This window comes from Triticum urartu, chromosome 7A (genome assembly GCF_056163025.1).
Source record: "Triticum urartu cultivar PI428250 chromosome 7A, HENAU_Tu73, whole genome shotgun sequence".
In the NCBI taxonomy this organism is placed as follows: Eukaryota; Viridiplantae; Streptophyta; class Magnoliopsida; order Poales; family Poaceae; genus Triticum; species Triticum urartu.
In genome coordinates, this window is record NC_141879.1 from 529,159,436 (window position 1) to 529,181,816 (window position 22,381).

Genomic DNA, 22,381 nt, shown 5'->3' on the forward strand with positions numbered 1-22,381 from the left:
ATTTCGAGACTCCTCGTCATGTCCGTGATCATATCCGGGACTCCGAACTACCTTTGGTACATCAAAAACCATAAACTCATAATATAACCGTCATCGAACTTTAAGCGTGCAGACCCTACGGGTTCGAGAACTATGTAGACATGACCGAGACACGTCTTCGGTCAATAACCAATAGCGGAACCTGGATGATCATATTGGCTCCTACATATTCTATGAAGATCTTTATCGGTCAAAGCGCATAACAACATACGTTGTTCCTTTTGTCATCGGTATGTTACTTGCCCGAGATTCGATCGTCGGTATCTCAATACCTAGTTCAATCTCATTACCGGCAAGTCTCTATACTCGTTCTATAACACATCATCCCGCAACTAACTCATTAGTTGCAATGCTTGCAAGGCTTAAGTGATGTGTATTACTGAGTGGGCCCAGAGATACCTCTCCACAATCGGAGTGACAAATCCTAATCTCGAAATACGCAAACCCAACAAGTACCTTCGGAGACACCTGTAGAGCACCTTTATAATCACCCAGTTACGTTGTGACGTTTGGTAGCACACAAAGTGTTCCTCCGGTAAACGGGAGTTGCATAATCTCATAGTCATAGGAACATGTATAAGTCATGAAGAAAGCAATAGCAACAAACTAAATGATCAAGTGCTAAGCTAACGGAATGGGTCAAGTCAATCACATCATTCTCCTAATGATGTGATCCCGTTAATGAAATGACAACTCTTTGTCTATGGCTAGGAAACATAACCATCTTTGATCAACGAGCTAGTCAAGTAGAGGCATACTAGTGACACTCTGTTTGTCTATGTATTAACACATGTATCATGTTTCCGGTTAATACAATTCTAGCATGAATAATAAACATTTATCATGATATAAGGAAATAAATAATAACTTTATTATTGCCTCTAGGGCATATTTCCTTCAGTCTCCCACTTGCACTAGAGTCAATAATCTAGATTACACAGTAATGATTCTAACACCCATGGAGCCTTGGTGCTGATCATGTTTTGCTCGTGGAAGAGTCTTAGTCAACGGGTCTGCAACATTCAGATCCGTATGTATCTTGCAAATCTCTATATCTCCCACTCGGACTTGATTCCGGATGGAGTTGAAGCGTCTCTTGATGTGCTTGGTTCTCTTGTGAAATCTGGATTCATTTGCCAAAGCACTTGCACCAGTATTGTCACAAAAGATTTTCATTGGACCCGATGCACTAGGTATGACACCTAGATCGGATATGAACTCCTTCATTTGCTGCTTCCGAAGCAACTATGTACTTCGCTTCACATGTAGATCCCGCTACGATGCTTTGTTTAGAACTGCACCAACTGACAGCTCCATCGTTTAATAAAAACACGTATCCGGTTTGCGATTTAGAATCGTTCGGATCAGTGTCAAAGCTTGCATCGACGTAACCATTTACGACGAGCTCTTTGTCACCTCCATAAACGGGAAACATATCCTTCGTCCTTTTCAGGTATTTCAGGATGTTCTTGACCGCTGTCCAGTGATCCACTCCTGGATTACTTTGGTACCTCCCTGCTAAACTAATAGCAAGGCACACATTAGGTCTGGTACACAGCATTACATACATGATAGAGCCTATGGCTGAAGCATAGGGAACATCTTTCATTTTCTCTCTATCTTCTGCAGTGGTCGGGCATTGAGTCTTACTCAACTTCACACCTTGTAACACAGGCAAGAACCCTTTCTTTGCTTGATCCATTTTGAACTTCTTCAAAACTTTGTCAAGGTATGTGCTTTGTGAAAGTCCAATTAAGCGTCTCGATCTATCTCTATAGATCTTGATGCCCACTATATAAGCAGCTTCACCGAGGTCTTTCATTGAAAAACTCTTTATTCAAATATCCTTTTATGCTATCCAGAAATTCTATATCATTTCCAATCAACAATATGTCATCCACATATAATATCAGAAATGCTACAGAGCTCCCACTCACTTCCTTGTAAATACAGGCTTCTCCAAAAGTCTGTATAAAACCATATGCTTTGATCACACTATCAAAACGTTTATTCCAACTCCGAGAGGCTACACCAGTCCATAAATGGATCACTGGAGCTTGCACACTTTGTTAGCTCCCTTTGGATCGACAAAACCTTCCGATTGCATCATATACAACTCTTCTTCCAGAAATCCATTTAGGAATGCAGTTTTGACATCCATTTGCCAACTTTCATAATCATAAAATGCGGCAATTGCTAACATGATTCGAACAGACTTAGGCATCGCTACGGGTGAGAAGGTCTCATCGTAGTCAATCCCTTGAACTTGTCGAAAACCTTTTGCAACAAGTCGAGCTTTATAGACGGTAACATTACCATCAGCGTCAGTCTTCTTCTTGAAGATCCATTTATTCTTGATGGCTTGACAATCATTGGGCAAGTCAACCAAGGTCCATACTTTGTTCTCATACATGGATCCCATCTCAGATTTCATGGCCTCAAGCCATTTTGCGGAATCTGGGCTCACCATCGCTTCTTCATAGTTCATAGGTTTGTCATGGTCTAGCAACATAACCTCCAGAACAGGATTATCGTACCACTCTGGTGCGAATCTTACTCTGGTTGACCTATGAGGTTCAGTAACAACTTGATCTGAAGTTTCATGATCAGCATCATTAACTTCCTCACTAATTGGTGTAGACGTCACAGGAACTGGTTTCTGTGATGAACTACTTTCCAATAAGGGAGCAGGTACTGTTACCTCATCAAGTTCTAATTTCCTCCCACTCACTTCTTTCGAGAGAAACTCCTTCTCTAGAAAGGATCCATTCTTAGAAACGAATGTCTTGCCCTCAGATCTGTGATAGAAGGTGTACCCAACTGTTCTTTTGGGTATCCTGTGAAGACACATTTCTCCGATTTGGGTTTGAGCTTATCAGGTTGAAGCTTTTTCACATAAGCATCGCAGCCCCAAACTTTAAGAAACGACAACTTTGGTTTCTTGCCAAACCATAGTTCATAAGGTGTCGTCTCAACGGATTTTGATGGTGCCCTATTTAATGTGAATGCGGTCGTCTCTAAAGCATAACCCCAAAATGATAGCGGTAAATCAGTAAGAGACATCATAGATCGCACCATATCTAGTAAAGTACGATTACGACGTTTGGACAAACCATTACGCTGTGGTGTTCCGGGTGGCGTGAGTTGCGAAACTATTCCGCATTGTTTCAAATGTAGACCAAACTTGTAACTCAAATATTCTCCTCCACGATCAGATCGTAGAAACTTTATTTTCTTGTTACGATGATTTTCAACTTCACTCTGAAATTCTTTGAACTTTTCAAATGTTTCAGACTTATGTTTCATTAAGTAGATATACACATATCTGCTTAAATCATCTGTGAAGGTGAGAAAATAACGATACCCACCGCGAGCCTCAACATTCATTGGACCACATACATCAGTATGTATGATCATCAGTTGCTCACTCCATAGTTCCGGAGAACGGCGTTTTAGACATCTTGCCCATGAGGCATGGTTCACAAGTACCAAGTGATTCATAATCAAGTGATTCCAAAAGTCCATCAGTATGGAGTTTCTTCATGCGCTTTATACCAATATGACCCAAACGGCAGTGCCACAAATAAGTTGCACTATCATTATCAACTCTGCATCTTTTGGTTTCAACATTATGAATATGTGTATCACTACTATCGAGATTCATCAAAAATAGACCACTCTTTAAGGGTGCATGACCATAAAAGATATTACTCATATAAATAGAACAACCATTATTCTCATATTTAAATGAATAACCGTCTTGCATTAAACAAGATCCAGATATAATGTCCATGCTCAACGCTGGCACCAAATAACAATTATTTAGGTCTAAAACTAATCCCTAAGGTAGATGTAGAGGTAGTGTGCTGACATCGATCACATCGACTTTGGAATCATTTCCCACGCGCATTGTCACCTCGTCCTTAGCCAGTGTTCGCTTAATCCGTAGTCCCTGTTTCGAGTTGCAAATATTAGCAACAGAACCAGTATCAAATACTAAGGTGCTACTGCGAGCTCTAGTAAGGTACACATCAATAACATGTATATCACATATACCTTTGTTCACCTTGCCATCCTTCTTATCCGCCAAATACTTAGGGCAGTTCCGCTTCCAGTGACCAGTCTGTTTGCAGTAGAAGCACTCATTATCAGGCTTAGGTCCAGACTTTGGTTTCTTCTCCTGAGCAGCAACTTGTTTGTTGTTCTTCTTGAAGTTCCCTGTCTTCTTCCCTTTACCCTTTTTCTTGAAACTGGCGGTCTTATTGACCATCAACACTTGATGCTCCTTTTTTATTTCTACCTCCACAGCCTTTAGCATTGGAAAGAGCTCGGGAATTGTCTTATTCATCCCTTGCATATTATAGTTCATCATGAAGCTTTTGTAGCTTGGTGGCAGTGATTGAAGAACTCTGTCAATGACACTATCAACAAGAAGATTAACTCCCAGTTGAGTCAAGTGATTATGATACCCACACATTTTGAGTATGTGCTCACTGACAGAACTATTCTCCTCCATCTTGCAGCTATAGAACTTATTGGAGACTTCATATCTATCAATCCGGGCATTTGCTTGAAATATTAACTTCAACTCCTGGAACATCTCATATGGTCCATGACGTTCAAAGCGTCGTTGAAGTTCTGGTTCTAAGCCATAAAGCATGGCACACTGAACTATCGAGTAGTCATCAGCTTTGCTCTGCCAGGTGTTCATAACATCTGGTGTTGCTCCTACAACAGGTTTGGCACTTAGCGGTGCTTCCAGGACGTAATTCTTCTATGCAGCATTGAGGATTATCCTCAAGTTACGGACCCAGTCCGTGTAATTGCTACCATCATCTTTCAACTTTGCTTTCCCAAGGAACGCATTAAAATTCAACGGAACAACAGCACGAGCCATCTATCTACAACAAACATAGACATGCAAAATACTATCAGGTACTAAGTTCATGTTAAATTTAAGTTCACTTAATCATATTACCTAAGAACTCGCACTTAGATAGACATCTCTCTAATCATCTAAGTGATCACGTATCCAAATCAACTAAACCATAACCGATCATCACGTGAAATGGAGTAGTTTTCAATGGTGAACATCATTATGTTGATCATATCTACTATATGATTCACGCTCGACCTTTCGGTCTCAGTGTTCTGAGGCCATATCTGCATATGCTAGGCTCGTCAAGTTTAACCTGAGTATTCTGCGTGTGCAAAACTGGCTTGCACCCGTTGTAGATGGACGTAGAAATTATCACACCCGATCATCACGTGGTGTCTGGGCACGACGAACTTTGGCAATGGTGCATACTCAGGGAGAACACTTTTATCTTGAAATTTAGTGAGAGATCATCTTATAATGCTACCGTCAATCAAAGCAAAATAAGATGCATAAAAGATAAACATCACATGCAATCAATATAAGTGATATGATATGGCCATCATCATCTTGTGCTTGTGATCTCCATCTCCGAAGCACCGTCATGATCACCATCGTCACCGGCGCGACACCTTGATCTCCATCGTAGCATCGTTGTCGTCTTGCCAACTATTGCTTCTACGACTATCGCTACCGCTTAGTGATAAAGTAAAGCATTACAGGGCGATTGCATTGCATACAAGAAAGCGACAACCATATGGCTCCTGCCAGTTGCCGATAACTCGGTTACAAAACATGATCATATCATACAATTAAAATATAGCATCATGTCTTGACCATATCACATCACAACAAGCCCTGCAAAAACAAGTTAGACGTCCTCTACTTTGTTGTTGCAAGTTTTACGTGGCTGCTACGGGCCGAGCAAGAACCGTTCTTACCTACGCATCAAAACCACAACGACAGTTCGTCAAGTTAGTGCTGTTTTAACCTTCTCAGGGACCGGGCGTAGCCACACTCGGTTCAACTAAAGTTGGAGAAACTGACACCCGCCAGCCACCTGTGTGCAAAGCATGTCGGTAGAACCAGTCTCACATAAGCGTACGCGTAATGTCGGTCCAGGCTGCTTCATCCAACAATACCGCTGAACCAAAGTATGACATGCTGGTAAGCAGTATGACTTGTATCGCCCACAACTCACTTGTGTTCTGCTCGTGCATATAACATCAACGCATAAAACCAGGCTCGGATGCCATTGTTGAGGAACGTAGTAATTTCAAAAAAATTCTACGCACACGCAAGATCATGGTGATGCATAGCAGCGAGAGGGGAGAGTGTGTCCACGTACCCTCGTAGACCGAAAGCGGAAGCGTTAGCACAACACGGTTGATGTAGTCATATGTCTTCACGATCCGACCAATCAAGTACCGAACGCACGGCACCTCCGAGTTCTGCACACGTTCCACTCGACGACGTCCCTCGAACTCTGATCCAGCCGAGCTTTGAGGGAGAGTTCCGTCAGCACGACAGCGTGGTGATGATGTTGATGTTCTACCGTCGCAGGGCTTCGCCTAAGCACCGCTACGATATTATCGAGGTGGACTATGGTGGAGAGGGGCACCGCACACGGCTAAAAGATCCAAGAGATCAATTGTTGTGTCTCCAAGGGGTGCCTCTCTCCCCGTATATAAAGGAGTGGAGGAGGAGGAGGGGGCCGGCCACCCTAGGCGCGCCCCATGAGGAGTCCTACTCCCATCGGGAGTAGGACTCCCCCTTTCCATGTGGGAGTAGGAGAGGAGAGGGAAGGAGAGAGAGGGGGAAAGTAAAGGGGGGCGCCGCCCCCCTCCTTGTCCAATTCGGAATGGGGGAGGGGGCGCACGGCTTCCCTTTGGCCGCCCCTCCTCTTCTCCATTAGGGCCCAATAGGCCCATTAGTCTCCCCGGGGGGTTCCGGTAACCCCCCAGTACTCCGGTATATGCCCGAAACTCCCCGAAACCATTCTGGTGTCCGAACATAGTCGTCCAATATATCGATCTTTATGTCTCAACCATTTCAAGACTCCTCGTCATGTCCGTGATCATATCCGGGAGTCCGAACTACCTTTGGTACATCAAAAACCATAAACTCATAATATAACCGTCATCGAACTTTAAGCGTGCGGACCCTACGGGTTCGAGAACTATGTAGACATGACCGAGACACGTCTCCGGTCAATAACAAATAGCGGAACCTGGATGCTCATATTGGCTCCTACATATTCTACGAAGATCTTTATCGGTCAAACCGCATAATAACATACATTGTTCCTTTTGTCATCGGTATGTTAATTGCCCGAGATTCATTGGTATCTCAATACCTAGTTCAATCTCGTTACCGGCAAGTCTATTTACTCGTTTTGTAACACATCATCCCGCAACTAATTCATTAGTTGCAATGCTTGCAAGGCTTAAGTGATGTGTATTATTGAGTGGGCCCAGAGATACCTCTCCGACAATCGGAGTGACAAATCCTAATCTCGAAATACGCCAACCCAACAAGTACCTTTGGAGACACCTGTAGAGCACCTTTACAATCACCTAGTTACATTGTGACGTTTGGTAGCACACAAAGTGTTCCTCCGGTAAACGGGGTTGCATAATCTCATAGTCATAGGAACATGTATAAGTCATGAAGAAAGCAATAGCAACAAACTAAACGATCAAGTGCTAAGCTAACGGAATGGGTCAAGTCAATCACATCATTCTCCTAATGATGTGATCACGTTAATCAAATGACAACTCTTTGTCTATGGCTAGGAAACATAACCATCTTTGATCAACGAGTTAGTCAAGTAGAGGCATACTAGTGACACTCTGTTTGTCTATGTATTCACACATGTATCATGTTTCCGGTTAATACAATTCTAACATGAATAATAAACATTTATCATGATATAAGGAAATAAATAATAACTTTATTATTGCCTCTAGGGCATATTTCCTTCACCCACACCTTTATAAAGAAGGAGTAGATGGTGTTATTACACGTTGTGTACCTGAGCATGAACAGGAACAGATCCTACACAAGTGTCACTCTGAGGCTTATGGAGGACACCATGCTGGAGATAGAACTGCACATGAGGTATTGCAATCCGGTTTTTATTGGCCTACTCTCTTCAAGGATGCCCGTAAGTTTGTCTTGTCCTGTGATGAATGTCAAAGAATTGGTAATATTAGTAGACGTCAAGAAATGCCTATGAATAATTCACTTGTTATTGAACCATTTGATGTTTGGGGCTTTGATTATATGGGACCTTTTCCTTCCTCTAATGGGTATACACATATTTTAGTTGTTGTTGATTACGTTACGAAGTGGGTAGAAGCTATTCCAACTAATAGTGATGATCATAGCACCTCTATTATGATGCTTAAAGAAGTTATTTTTCCGAGGTTTGGAGTCCCTAGATACTTAATGACTGATGGTGGTTCACATTTTATTCATGGTGCTTTCCGTAAAATGCTTGCTAAGTATGATGTTAATCATAGAATTGCATCTTCTTATCACCCACGGTCTAGTGGTCAAGTAGAATTGAGTAATAGAGACCTTAAATTAATTTTGCGAAAGACTATTAATAGATCTAGAAAGAATTGGTCCAAGAAACTTGATGATGCATTATGGGCTTATAGAACTGCATATAAAAATCCTATGGGTATGTCTCCATATAAAATGGTTTATGGTAAAGCTTGTCACTTACCTCTCGAACTAGAACATAAGGTATATTGGGCCATTAAAGAGCTCAACTATGATTTCAAACTTGCCGGTGAGAAGAGGCTTTTTGACATTAGCTCACTTGATGAATGGAGAACCCAGGCCTATGAGAATGCCAAACTGTTTAAAGAAAAAGTTAAGAGATGGCATGATAAAAGGATACAAAAACGTGAGTTTAATGTAGGTGATTATGTATTATTATACAACTCTCGTTTAAGATTTTTTGCAGGCAAACTCCTCTCTAAATGGGAAGGTCCTTACGTCATCGAGGAGGTCTATCGTTCCGGTGCCATAAAAATCAACAACTACGAAGGCACAAATCCGAGGGTGGTGAACGGTCAAAGAATCAAACATTATATCTCAGGTAATCCCATAAATGTTGAAACTAATGTTATTGAAACCATAACCCTGGAGGAATACATAAGGGACACTTTCTAGAACGTTCCAGACCCCGAAAAGGAAGAGGTATGAGGTACGGTAAGTAAACCGACTCCAAAACAGTTCTAATAGCAAATTTTCTTTGTTTTGGAATATTTAAGAAAATAGGAAAATAAGAAGCAGCTCGGGAAGGACACGAGGCATCCACGAGGGCGGAGGGCGCGCCCTACCCCCTGGGCGCGCCCCCCTACCTCGTGGGCACCTCGTGTGCTCTACGGACTCCGTTTTCTTGCACGATACTTCTTTTGGTCGGTAAAAATTCACTATATAATCTCCCGATGGTTTTGACCACCGTATCACGCAAATATACTCTGTCTTTGTTTCGAGCTATTTCTGCTGCAGATTAGAGCAATATGTCATCCCAAGATTCGGAGGGAGAAAACTATGTGGCTGATTACCTTGCAGATCATAAGGTCTACGGGGACTTGGAGCATTGTGGTTGGACCATGGAGGAAGAAGAAGAGTATGAGCCTCGGGGAAAGGAGGAGACGAGCTCAGATGAAGATGAAGTCCGATTACCTCAACCTGTGGACATGCATGTGGAGTTCAAAAAGTCAAGCCTCCCCAATAGAGCAAAGAAACCTAAGATCAAGTTTATCCCTTTTCGTTTCTTGTAGGAGAACAAAGAAGAACTATGCAAAAAGGTATTAAGCCTTGAGCGGGAGATCGAGGACCTAAGGGAGCAAAATTCTATTCTCAAGCGCAAATTTAGGAAGAAGCACACGCCATCAACAACTCCATCATCACCATCCCCAAAGAAAGAGATATAAGCACATGGGTATGGGCACTCCCCTTGGCAACTGCCAAGCTTGGGGGAGTGCCCTGGTATCATATCACCATCACACTTTTATCTTTACCATTTTCTTAGTTCGATCCTTTTGGTAATATCTTGATCTAGTAGAATAAAGATTTAGTATGATCTAGTTTTGATTTTTGCTTTATGATCCTTCTATATAATCGAGTCTGTGAGCTATATATAATAAAGATTAGTGTTGAGTCAAGGGATTGATTATTTTGCTATGACCTTGAGGGAATAAAATAAAAGAGAGAGAATAAAAAGAAATAAAGAGATCATATGGATCTTATGGAGAGTAATGACTTCACATATAAAGAGTATGATGCATAAAAGTTGTTGAGAGTTGACAAACATAGTTTTGGTCATCGTTGCAATTAATAGGAAGTAATAAAGAAAGATGGGTTTTCACATATAAATATACTATCTTGGACATCTTTTATGATTGTGAGCACTCATTAAAATATGACATGCTAAAGAGTTGACGTTGGACAAGGAAGACAACGTAATGGGTTATGTTTTCTTACATCTGAAATAAATTATATTGTCATGGATCATCCAACATGTTGAGCTTGCCTTTCCCTCTCATGCTATCCAAATTCTTTGCACCAAGTAGAGATACTACTTGTGCTTCCAAATATCCTTAAACCTAGTTTTGCCATGAGAGTCCACCATATCTACCTATGGATTGAGTAAGATCCTTCAAGTAAGTTGTCATCGTTGCAAGCAATAAAAATTGCTCTCTAAATATGTATGACTTATTAGTGTGGATAAAATAATTTTATACGATCTTGTGATGTGGAAGAAATAAAAGCGACGGACTGCATAATAAAGGTCCATATCACAAGTGGCAATATAAAGTGACGTTCTTTCGCATTAAGATTTTGTGCATCCAACCATTAAAGCACATGACAACCTCTGATTCCCTCTGCGAAGGGCCTATCTTTTATTCTTGTCTTATACTTCATACAAGAGTCATGGTGATCTTCACCTTTCCTTTTTATATTTTATTCTTTGGCAAGCACAATGTGTTGGAAAGATCCTGATATATATAGCTAATTGGATGTAAGTCTTCATGAACTATTATTGTTGACATTACCCTTGAGGTAAAAGGTTGGGAGGCAAAACTATAAGCCCCTATCTTTCTCTGTGTCCGATTAAAACTTCATACCCATAAATATTATGTGAGTGTTAGCAATTGTGAAAGACTAAATGATGGTTGAGTATGTGGACTTGCTGAAAAGCTCTTATATTGACTCTTTCCTATGTTATGATAAATCGCAATTGCTTCAATGACTGAGATTATAGTTTGTTGGTTCTCAATGAAGTTTCTGATTCATACTTGAAATTGTGATTGAATTGTTACTTTAGCATAAAAGATCATATGACAATATATGTATATGTTGTTGTTCTAAGAATGATCATGATGCCCTCATGTCCGTATTGTATTTTATCGACACCTCTATCTCTAAACATGTGGACATATTTTTTGATTTCGGCTTTCGCTTGAGGACAAGCGAGGTCTAAGCTTGGGGGAGTTGATACGTCCATTTTGCATCATGCTTTTATATCGACATTTATTGCATTATGTGCTGTTATTACACAATATGTCACAATACTTATGCCTATTCTCTCTTATTTTACAAGGTTTGCATGAAAAGGGAGAATGCCGGCAGCTGGAATTCTGGGCTGAAAGAGGAGCAAATATTAGAGACCTATTCTGCACAACTCCAAAAGTCCTGAAACTTCACGGGAGCACGTTTCAGAATATATAAAAAATATTGGGCGAAAGAAGTACCAGAGGGGGGCCACCCACCGTCCACGAGGGTGGGGGGCGCGCCCTACCCCCCTGGGCGTGTCCCCCTGCCTCGTGGGCCCCCTGGCAGCCCTCAGATGCCCATCTTTGGCTATATGAAGTCTTTCGTCGAGGAAAAAATCATAAGCAAGCTTTCAGGAAGAAACCCCACTGTCACGAGGCGGAACCTTGGCGGAACCAATCTAGGGCTCCGGCGAAGCTGTTCTGCCGGGGAAACTTCCCTCCTGAAGGGGGAAATCGTCACTGATGTCATCACCATCGATCCTCTCATCGGGAGGGGGTCAATCTCCATCAACATCTTCACCAACACCATCTCCTCTCAAACCCTAGTTCATCTCTTGTATCCAATCTTTGTCCCAAAGCCTCAAATTGGTACCTGTGGGTTGCTAGTAGTGTTGATTACTCCTTGTAGTTGATGCTAATTGGTTTATTCGGTGGAAGATTATATATTCAAATCCTTTATGCATATTAATACCCCTCTGATTATGAACATGAATATGATTGTGAGTAGTTACGTTTGTTCCTGAGGACATGAGAGAAGCCTTGCTATAAGTAGTCATGTGAATTTGGCATTTGTTCGATATTTTGATGAGATGTATGTTGTCTTTCCTCTAGTGGTGTCATGTGAACATCGACTACATGACACTTCACCATTGTTTGGGCCTAGGGGAAGGCATTGGGAAGTAATAAGTAGATGATGGGTTGCTAGAGTGACACAAGCTTAAATCCTAGTTTATGTGTTGCTTTGTAAGGGGCTGATTTGGATCCATATGTTTCATGCTATGGTTAGGTTTATCTTAATACTTCTGTTGTAGTTGCGGATGCTTGCAATAGGGGTTAATCATAAGTGGGATGCTTGTCCAATGAAGGACAGTACCCAAGCACCGGTCCACCCACATATCAAATTATCAAAGTACCGAACGCGAATCATATGAACGTGATGAAAACTAGCTTGATGATAATTCCCATGTGTCCTCGGGAGCGCTTTCCTTTATATAAGAGGTCGTCCAAACTTGTCCTTTGCTACAAAAAGGATTGTGCCATCTTGCTGCACCTTATTTACTTTTATTACTTGTTACTCGTTATAAATTACCTTATCACAAAACTATTTGTTACCGATAATTTCAGTGCTCGCAGAGAATACCTTGCTGAAAACCGCTTATCATTTCCTTCTGCTCCTCGTTGGGTTCGACACTCTTACTTATCGAAAAGGCTACGATAGATTCCCTACACTTGTGGGTCATCAAACGTCTACTTCTTTCGAACCAAAGATGAAGAAAGAAGAATGCAAAATCAAGAATCCGCAGATCAACAATGAATGCATGGAGAAGATATTAGTCCAACTTGTGGGAGCAATTATGGAAGTTGGAAATCTTCTGAAATGCATACTTGTGGTTCTTGTTTTCTTTGGTTTTGCTATTCTAGCAAAGATTTGGTGATGTCTTTTGTGTCTAATGTTGTTGCAAAAGTAAAGAAATGCATTATGCTAGATCAATTTAAGTTGCAAATCTAAATTTTGCGGGCCGGGAGGAGCTGCCCCAGATCAGACGCCGCAAAGCCGACCTGTAAAAAAGGATATTCCGTCCATTATGCGGGGCCTGCAACTGCGGTCGTCCGCGCCGGCCCGCAAAGGCGTTTTTGCGTGAACTGCAAACACGTTTTGTGGGCCGGGAGGATGCGGGGTCTGCTAGAGTTGATCTAACTGCGGGTTTGCGGGGCAGATGCGGGTCGAAACCCTATCCCCTGCAGCCGCGTTCCCCTCCAATTCCCCACCGCGCCGCTCGATTTGTCACCGCCGGCGAGCCTTGGACCGCCATAGACGACTCGGGGGATGAGGCGGAGCGCCGCCGCCGCGCTAGATCTGACGGCGCACGCAAGCGGAGGGCTCGTCGGTGGCTTAACCACAATGCCCGGCCGCCGCCGGCATTCAACCGCCGCGAGCTCGAGGACTTCGATCTCGAGCTCGCCCGTCGCCGCCACACCTCCTCCGGCAACTGGTCCGCGGGGAGCTCATCCGGCCATGGTTCCGTGGGGTGATCATCCGCGGGCGCATCGAGCTCGTGGCTCGTTTCGGTGAAGAGGGAGCCGGAGGAGGCCATGCTCGATGCGCCGTCGCGCCGAGGTGTCATCGAGCGCGTCGAGCTCCTTGGGGGCAGGAGGAGCTCCTCGAGCGCGTCGTCCTCGAGCGGTCGGCGAGGGAGTAGGAGAAGATGGAAGAGCGCATCCGGCGCGAGCTCGAGTACGAGTGGCTCTTCCTCGAGACGGGCGTCACAACATTGCAAGCGCACGCATCGAAGGAGGCTGACCTGCGCGTGATGAAGGCGGAGCAGGCGAAGCTCCACATCGAGGTCGACTCCGACTCCAACTGATCGCCGCCGGTGGGCAGCTACCGCAGGAGCTCCGGTGAGCTCAATTTTGTTGTAGTGGTGCGGTAGCGTAGGCCCTGTCTAGTATATGTGACCTTAATATGTATGTATGTGGAGTGTACGAACTTATTATGTGAAGAAAAACCATCTATGCAAGCGAGCTCCGGCGAGCTGCCGCTTAAATTTCTCGCACGAAATAACTTATAAAAAAATTACGGGTTTGTTTGCGGTTTCTGTTCTACCGCCGCAATTTTCAGCCTGCATAAGCTTCCCCGTGCGACCTGCAAACACAGTTTACAGATCGGCAAAATGCGGGGTCTGCTAGAGTTGCTCTAACCTCATACCCCCAGCCCCAGCTGATCATGACTCTTGTCTCAAAAATTAGTGCATCAGATCATACTCGCTAGTCCGATTTAAACCCATGATCGGACGCCCGGCTTCAAAGCCTTCAATAGCTTGTTATATATAAGATCTAAAACAGCAACCTGCTGAGTGTTGACTGACAATTTGTCCTCTTTTTAGATCAAATGTATAAATATATAACCTCAAGTTTTGTTGAGTGTGAGCAGGGTCTGTGATGATTATATGACCAGATTGATCCAAGCATGTCAGATCGGAATCTGAGTAGCACACAACACATCCATGGCACAATCTCCATGCAGGCCTGCCGTCATGATGGGTCAGCGGCAGCCAACTGAAAAAAGCTGCCCGCAGCCGCAAGCCCCAGAGAAATAGTACATACATGCACACATAGCACATGCTGCTACTATCATCTATTGCCATCATGATGAAACTGGGTAGCAAAAATTACTATCATCCCAGTGCATGGTCATGTACGGCACCGCCAGAAGCAAATAAATTACCCCATCACAGGCTTCAAACTGAAAACACGGAGTGCTGCGGTACAAAAGATGGTCACTTTTCATGAACCTAGAGGTCCTTTTGGCTATACTTCCAGTGATCTATAGAAATTGATCCCTAACATAAACCTAGCTGTGATTCGTATAAGACAATTACACATTCATTATAGAATATCAAGAAAAATGCCAGGAGTCCATAAATGGTCTAGGTTTTTTTTTTGAGACAACCATAAATGGTCTAGGTGAAACAGAGACGAGTGAGCGCTCATATTGCAACAGTACGATGCCAGGCAAGTTTCAATCAAGGGCAAGACTGATGAGCAATATTTTTCTTTTCTTTTCACTTTCATTTCTCGCGCAATTGTGATCATATGTACAACATTTACAGAGTAGTTTCTGGCACAGGATAGATGACCTGTTTGACGTACCAACGAATGGCAGACTATACAGTTGCTTGACTGACACCCAGGAATTAGCAAACAAGCAGATTACCTAGAGACACTGAAGCTCCAAGGGTCACGACCAACAGGGAGGGACACAATGTGTGTCACCACATAAAAAGACCAAGACTATTTTCCGATCTTATCAAACAGTGTGGATAGAGCTTTATAGAGAGTGGCGGCGGCAGGTGGCTTGGCCAGTGAACCAAGAAGGATTTCTGATGCCTTGACTGGACCGCCATAGAATCGGGCATTTTCGTTGTTTCGGGTTGATACTACACTTCCATTGAGTGCGCATCCCACAAAGGCGCCTGCCAGAGAAAGAAAAAGATGTAAACATCACAAGTGAGCGAAACAGAAACTCTGTATGACCGATCCAGTACAGATTACCAGATGTACTCATCATTGTCACCAATGGTACAAATGTAACATTCCAAACAAACATTATAAAAGAACTACACTTGGTTGGACATCAGTATGCACCCAGCTTTTGTAATAACTGAAATCATAAGAGGTTATATATGCTATTACCTCCGTATCAAAATATAGGACGTTTTTGTAGGCTAAACTAGCCAAAAAAGGTCTTATATTTTGGTATGGAGGTGGTACAATATTGAACATATCATTGTGAAATGATACCCAATAATTATACTAATAACTGTTTACAGAAGCAAATAATAATTACACAGCTAATACTGATAAAACGGTCCAAAGTACAACTGCACTTTTTTCAGTTCAAGAAGTCAGAATTGAGCAACATAAACTGCATGCTATGTCACGGTTTTCGGCCACAAAGATGCACAAATACATTTTGCAAGTTATAGCACATGTTGGTGCATTGCTAGACTTAAAGTACTCCATGTTTAAGAAGATTGTACCACTGTCTGTGCAAAGTTAAAACCATCCATACATGCTGTCATCCTAACCGTTTGTGCCAAATCCAACAGGTGATGTAGCCCACCCCGAATGCAGTACAACTTATATGTAACAATTTGTTACTCAGATACTTCTATACCGCATGTTAATTTAACAAGTGGTCAGAATGTACTGTGGAAACCAGCAGTTGTTAGACTTGACCATCACGATTTCATTTTGTTCAACTGCCCAGAGGACAGAAGTACAAATTTGAATACACTAGTGTATATTTGGCCATAGGACCAATAACCAGGGTATGTGGCCACCACATATCGTACCATGGCTAAAGCCTAAAGGTCTATAGACCATTTTCTCAGGAATAAAATTCTTGGTCTAGATCACAAATTATCATAAGAAGCTAGAGCCTTCAGGAATGTTGTATATACGTGTAAACATCAAACTACTTTTACAGACAATCACAATAAAACTCAGTAGTATCTGATTATATATTGGTTGGTGACTAATACTAGTTCCCGAGTTACAAAAGCAATTTGTAAAAGCTACTCCCTCCATACCGAATTACTTGTCGTAGAAATGAATGCATCTAGGCGTATTTTTAGTTCTATGTACATCCATTTCTGTGAATTCGGGACAGAGGGAGTATATACTAACCAATTTGGCGGAACCAACAATACCAAGTTTAATGTGAAATAAGGAGATGATGGTTAACAATGTAAAACACACACATATTAGTATTCATCATTCAAAACTAAAAAATAAGGACCCTGAATCCCTGATAAGTGCCACACGTGTGGCACGAACACCTGGCAACTCCAAACGTTTTTTATGGCAAGTATAGTGACGTGAGGATGGCAGCTTTTAGTTGTCAAGCATGGCAACTTTCTTTTCGGATGGCAAGTTTCAATCTTTTGGGGGGGCTTGTTTTTTCTTTTTTGATGGCAACTTTAGTTGTAAAAAACATCAGGGCCGGAGTGCTTCGTGCCACGTGTGGCATTTATCATTTGGGAAAAAATAACGGGACCTGGCATAGTGGCATCTACTCTAAGAACTAAGTGGTACTCTAGAGAAATTGTTTCCATTTTTTTACCGCCCTGTTTTTTAAACAGAATCAGCAAACTGGAAAAATATTGTCCAGGAGAAATTTGAACAGATAAAATTAAAAGAACAAAGTCATGTCCTGCTCAGCTACTGATGATTTCAGCCATACCTTTGCTACAACTGTATGTGTAACAGGCAGCATAACCTCCATCACCGGCACGGAAATCAGCCTCTGCCACCCTTCCAAGATGACCAGCAGAAGCACCGAAACCAGCACCAAGTGACAGATGTGCATTTCCACTGAATGTTTTAATTGCATCAGTGTTCCTCAGAACAATGATGAAGTCAGCTAACTCAGCGCCAGCCTGAAATGCAGAATGCCGGGAAATATTCCATACGCTATCAGGACTTTATAATAATACACAAGATTCTTTGATGGAAATAGAACACTTGAGAGGCCACTGACCTGAGCTCCATATCCAACACCACAAGTAGATATGGCTGAAGGAGGGGACCAAGAACCATCAGCTCTGCGAGCAATGACCAGCCCAGTACCAATTTTGTACGTGACCATCATTCCAACCTTTACCACAGTAATTATAGCAAGCCCCTTTGCTTGTCTAAGAATTGAATCAGGAATGGACTTCTCTGGATTCAGCTTTCCAACCTAAAAAATGCATTTAATCATGAAAAGCTTGGTGAGTAGTGTTCTAGTTGATCCCAAATACTAGCTGGACCAAATTAGTGAACATAAACAGGCGCTCCCTCCGTCTCAGAATAAGTGCCTCAACTTTGTACTAACTTAAGTACAAATTGTACTAGAGTTGAGAAAGTTATTTTGGGACGGAGGGAGTACTAAATTATAGGATAGGCATACCTTACAATACCCATGTATGGAATTTGCAGCCTTGTATATCTCATACTCCATCGTTGGTGCCCATGGGAGGTTTAACCATGACCTCAAGGTGCTCAGGTCTGTCAAATCTTTAGTCGGAAGTTGACAAGCACGACTTATCTGGCTCATCAAGTAAGGCTGAATACACTCAAGACGTACTCCACAAACATCACAGACCCTTTGAGGATCTGAAGTTCCGAATTTTGGAGGCATCAAGCTTCTACCCTTTGAACAGCCGCCACAGAATATCCCACCACAAAAACGACAATGATGGCGAGAGCAAATTACTGGATGGAAGCGTGCTCCACAAAGCATGCAAGAAGGAGCAGCACTATCAGGCAACCACTTTGTCGGTTCTGTCTCAAGCAGAGCATGTTCAGAACCAACACTGGCCTCTGCAAGTGTTTGAGAGTTATCCTCCAAAGCCGCTTGAAGAAGGAAGTGTGAAACTAGAGACATGCTATGCCTCCCAAAATCATATGATGCAACAGATAATAATTTATCTTTTCCTGCAACAGCCATCTCAGCGAACACATCCCACATTGTCATCTCCCTAATGTCTTCATCTATATCCCACTTATATTCGTCTTCTACGAAGTAGCCAGCATTTGAGACAAAGCCCTTTTGCCACTCCTCATGATCATGCTTTGTCATCGGTGGAACAGAAGGAGGTACCCAGATGCCAGTTTGTTGACGAAGTGGGCAATCAGAATGGACGTTTTCTCCTGATTCCTTCAAGGTGGTCATTTCATCATTGCTCTCATAAATATTGACAACACTAAGGTGGTCTTCCGTGTCATTTTCCTCAGGATCATCTTTTACCCCTTGCTCGCATATGTGGGTTCCCTGATTTAACAAGAAATCAGAGCATTTTTTAAATATGACCACAGTAACAATTGCATACAAATACGATTATGGGCATGAATTGGAAAGAAAATGAGTTCCAGTCAACTGCTTACTATTGCAAGGAACTCTCATTTATTGATGGTAGGCAAGGCATGCATTTCCAAATATATGCATCCATGTTTCTAAACATAGAACATAAGACAATAAATTTATCCACCCACATTTCCTTATAGAGTGGCATATACAACATACTGCTCGCCACTCACGTACTAAACTCAGTACAGAAAACAGACTATAAGACCAAAACCTGATTGGAAAAGATGCATTTTGTGCGTCAATCCCAATGGCAAACCTTCAAACCGCAGACACAACAAACTTCAAACCAAAACGCAGGTGCAAAGGCAAGAAATTCAATCGCTCAGACCCTCGACATCCCCAACAACACGTAGAGCTGCTACTCCCCGCACCGATAGAACTGCAGGTGCAACCAGCATAAAATCTGTACCTTTTCACGAAGTGTTCTGCCCCCTTGATCCTAAGCACCCAATACGGCAATCCTTAACGCGCCAATGCTACGGCTAACCAGACGCGAGACTCCGCAAAATCCAGCCCAGACATACAACCCATCACGCAACCCGGCTATTCCAATCTACAGAGGGCGAACTCAACGGGGGACGAATCGGATAAGGGGCAGCTCGATTCTTACCTCCTTGGGCTCCTCGTCCCACCTCACCGGCGGGTCGCAAACCCTAGCCTCACCGCCGCCTCCCGCGGCGGTGGCGTCGTCGTCGAGCTGCGGGGGCGCGAGGTCGTACGGCTCGATCGAGGGGTACAGGTGATCGGCCCCCTCCATGCGGCCGCGGGGGGGTCGGCGGCCCGGCGCCGGATCGAATCGGGCGGCGCGGGAGTTGGGGAGGATCAGGTGCGGAGAAGACTTACGATTGGGGGCTTTTGTTTCGTTTGGATTTGGATTTCGCGTGAGGGAGGGAGATGAAGATGACGGGCGAGTTGGAAGCTGAGGGGGAGACGGGAGGAACACGTTAAATTCTCCAGGAAACTCAACGTGTATCCTACAACAATTTGTGCGTGCGCGTGTATAAAACGAAAATAAACGACTGCGTTTGTGCCTTTCGCGTTAAGCCCCTCCTAGTTACGGTCTATATATGTTTACTTTCATGCACGGTGTCAATCTTTGGTGAACTTTATGGGTCTTGATAAGACATGCGCCACATACCATACATGGCGTGAGTAGAAGACAGCCTACATGAGCTATGTGTGGACGAATATTAGAATTGCTTACATATATGGGAGCAGCTACTTCGTGCCACACACCCAACAACTACTACTCATCCTCACCTCGGGCGTGTGGCACGAAGCAAATATGTCCACACGCCCTGGCGCGGCTACGTTAAGTACATGCGAGATGATGATTTAATTGTCATCACAGATGTAGTTATCCGGGATGGCAAATGTAGCCGTAAAAGCATGGCAACTCTCGCTGTTTTGGTTAGGTATAGCTGTCATGTCTAATTTATGGTAGTTGTCGCGTGTAAACAAACCATAGTTGCCATGTGTGATTAACTACTTGCCACATATGGTCAAACAATAGTTGTCATGTGTTTACTTAGTTGCCACGTGTGGTCCAATCATAGTTGTCATGTATAGTTAATCACACTTAGGGCTGGAAAAAAAAGCTCGAAACCCGCGAGCTAAACGAGTAGCTCGTGACTCGACTCGAATCAACTCGAACTCAAAGAATAACAAGCCGAGTCGAGCTTTTGTTTAAGATCGTTTATATACTAAGTTAAATGAGCCAAACTCACGAGTACTCAGGTAACTCGTTAAGCTCGGTAAAAAAATCAATGTTTTTTAGGGGTAGTAAAATATAGCCACTAAACACCTTACGTCCCAGTACAAGGCCCAGTCGCTCAAGGCCGAGCCACCCAGGAGACTCACACGGACATGACCACATATGCACATGCTAAATTCTCAGTTAATCTTTTTATAGTATTTGTAAGGTCTAATGTTCATATCTTTAACGAGCTTAACAAGCTAAACGAGACAGTTCGCGAGTTATATGAGTCGAGCCAATCTTGGATTTGAGCTCGTTATAGTAACGAGTCGAGTCGAGCTAGCTCGTTAATGAAACGAGTTTTAGCGAGTTGAGTCGAGCTGGCTTGACTCGGCTCGAATTCCACCCCTAATCACAGTTGTCATGTGTGTTTATCTGGTTGACACGTATGCACAATTGCAATTGCCATCTACCAACGAATCATAGTTGTCATGTATGTTTACCTAGTTGCTACATACACGCAACTGCAGTTGTCATCCAACAACGTACGAGTGTCGTGTGGACGAAAAGCAGTTCGTCCATACGCGCGTGGACTAGGTGGTGACTGTGTGCGCAGAAACTAGTTCTCCCACACAACACAGCTGGCAAACCGCGTGCCGTGGGACGTGTGGGCGAACTCTCCAACGCCCACACACACAATGATGCCCATGTGGCACTCAGATTCTAACAAATTTCTTTAGGATTCGTGCAAAATAGAATCAATGTGGATCAAGACGTGTGAGCGATGTGCAAACATGCCACACGTGTGGGCGTTATCATTTGAGAACTTTTTTAACACAACACAAATAAAAACGCTTATATATACGCGCATACACTCATCCCTATAAACACATACACATACATCCTACCTCTATGAGCACCTCCGAAAGACTGAGCCGGTATGTTATCTTAAGATTTTATGAAATTATGGTAGGCGTCTCGTAGTTGACGAGAACGTCTCCTTTCATTGAACATGTATCACTCGAAATCCTCGTAGTCGATCATTGGTGAATTGGGTACATGTGTGGGAATTAGCTACGTTCAACGGTTGTATAGCCGAGGGCAGGGGTATTCCTGGAGTGAAATATAGTTACGGTTATTGTATTTGTAGAGGAAATTCATTTTAGTCCTCGAGTGAAGTGCTCGTTGGGTACCCTTTTATCTCTGGTAGATCCTTGAGATTTTAACCCCCGTCCTATCTCCATTCTTTAAAAATTACTTCATCTGTTGTTGTTTTTTCTAAATCGGATGTACATAGACACGTCATGGTGTGTTTGTTCACTTATTTCTGAATTAGAGGTTTGCTGGTGGCCCTGCATAACGGTGGCGTGCTCGCTGTGTGTGGGGGGTGCGTGGTCCAATGAAGATACGGGTCGATCTTGGCCTGCTGCGTGAGAGTGGCTGCAACGAGTGAAAGCCTGGCCAGTCCTGGCCGCCCGGCGGCGACAACGCATGTGGGCGCCGCTATCCTTCTTGGAGGCGTCGTCGGGAATCTTCACAACCTCTACCCTCGGATCAAG

General features: G+C 43.2%; 1 protein-coding gene across 1 annotated transcript; it reads right to left on the bottom strand.

The window, feature by feature from the left end:
- Window positions 1-15,249: 15,249 nt before the first annotated feature.
- LOC125518863 (RING/FYVE/PHD-type zinc finger family protein) lies at window positions 15,250-20,121 on the bottom strand. Its single transcript, XM_048683735.2, has 5 exons — window positions 19,737-20,121; window positions 18,167-19,030; window positions 17,756-17,956; window positions 17,459-17,654; window positions 15,250-15,686 (listed from the first exon to the last, which is right to left on the bottom strand). Exons 1-5 carry the CDS (start codon window positions 19,881-19,883, stop codon window positions 15,505-15,507), a joined length of 1,590 nt encoding a protein of 529 aa, XP_048539692.1. The 5' UTR covers window positions 19,884-20,121; the 3' UTR covers window positions 15,250-15,504.
- Window positions 20,122-22,381: the final 2,260 nt, after the last annotated feature.

Excerpts from the sequence above, each read along its gene's own strand:
- LOC125518863 (XM_048683735.2), bottom strand. The coding sequence starts at position 19,883 with ATGGAGGGGGCCGATCACCTGTACCCCTCGATCGAGCCGTACGACCTC. Across the intron at positions 19,031-19,736 it reads GGGACGAGGAGCCCAAGGAG|GGAACCCACATATGCGAGCA; the intron begins GTAAGAATCGAG and ends TTGTTAAATCAG. Across the intron at positions 17,655-17,755 it reads GTGTTGGATATGGAGCTCAG|GCTGGCGCTGAGTTAGCTGA; the intron begins GTCAGTGGCCTC and ends TCTGCATTTCAG.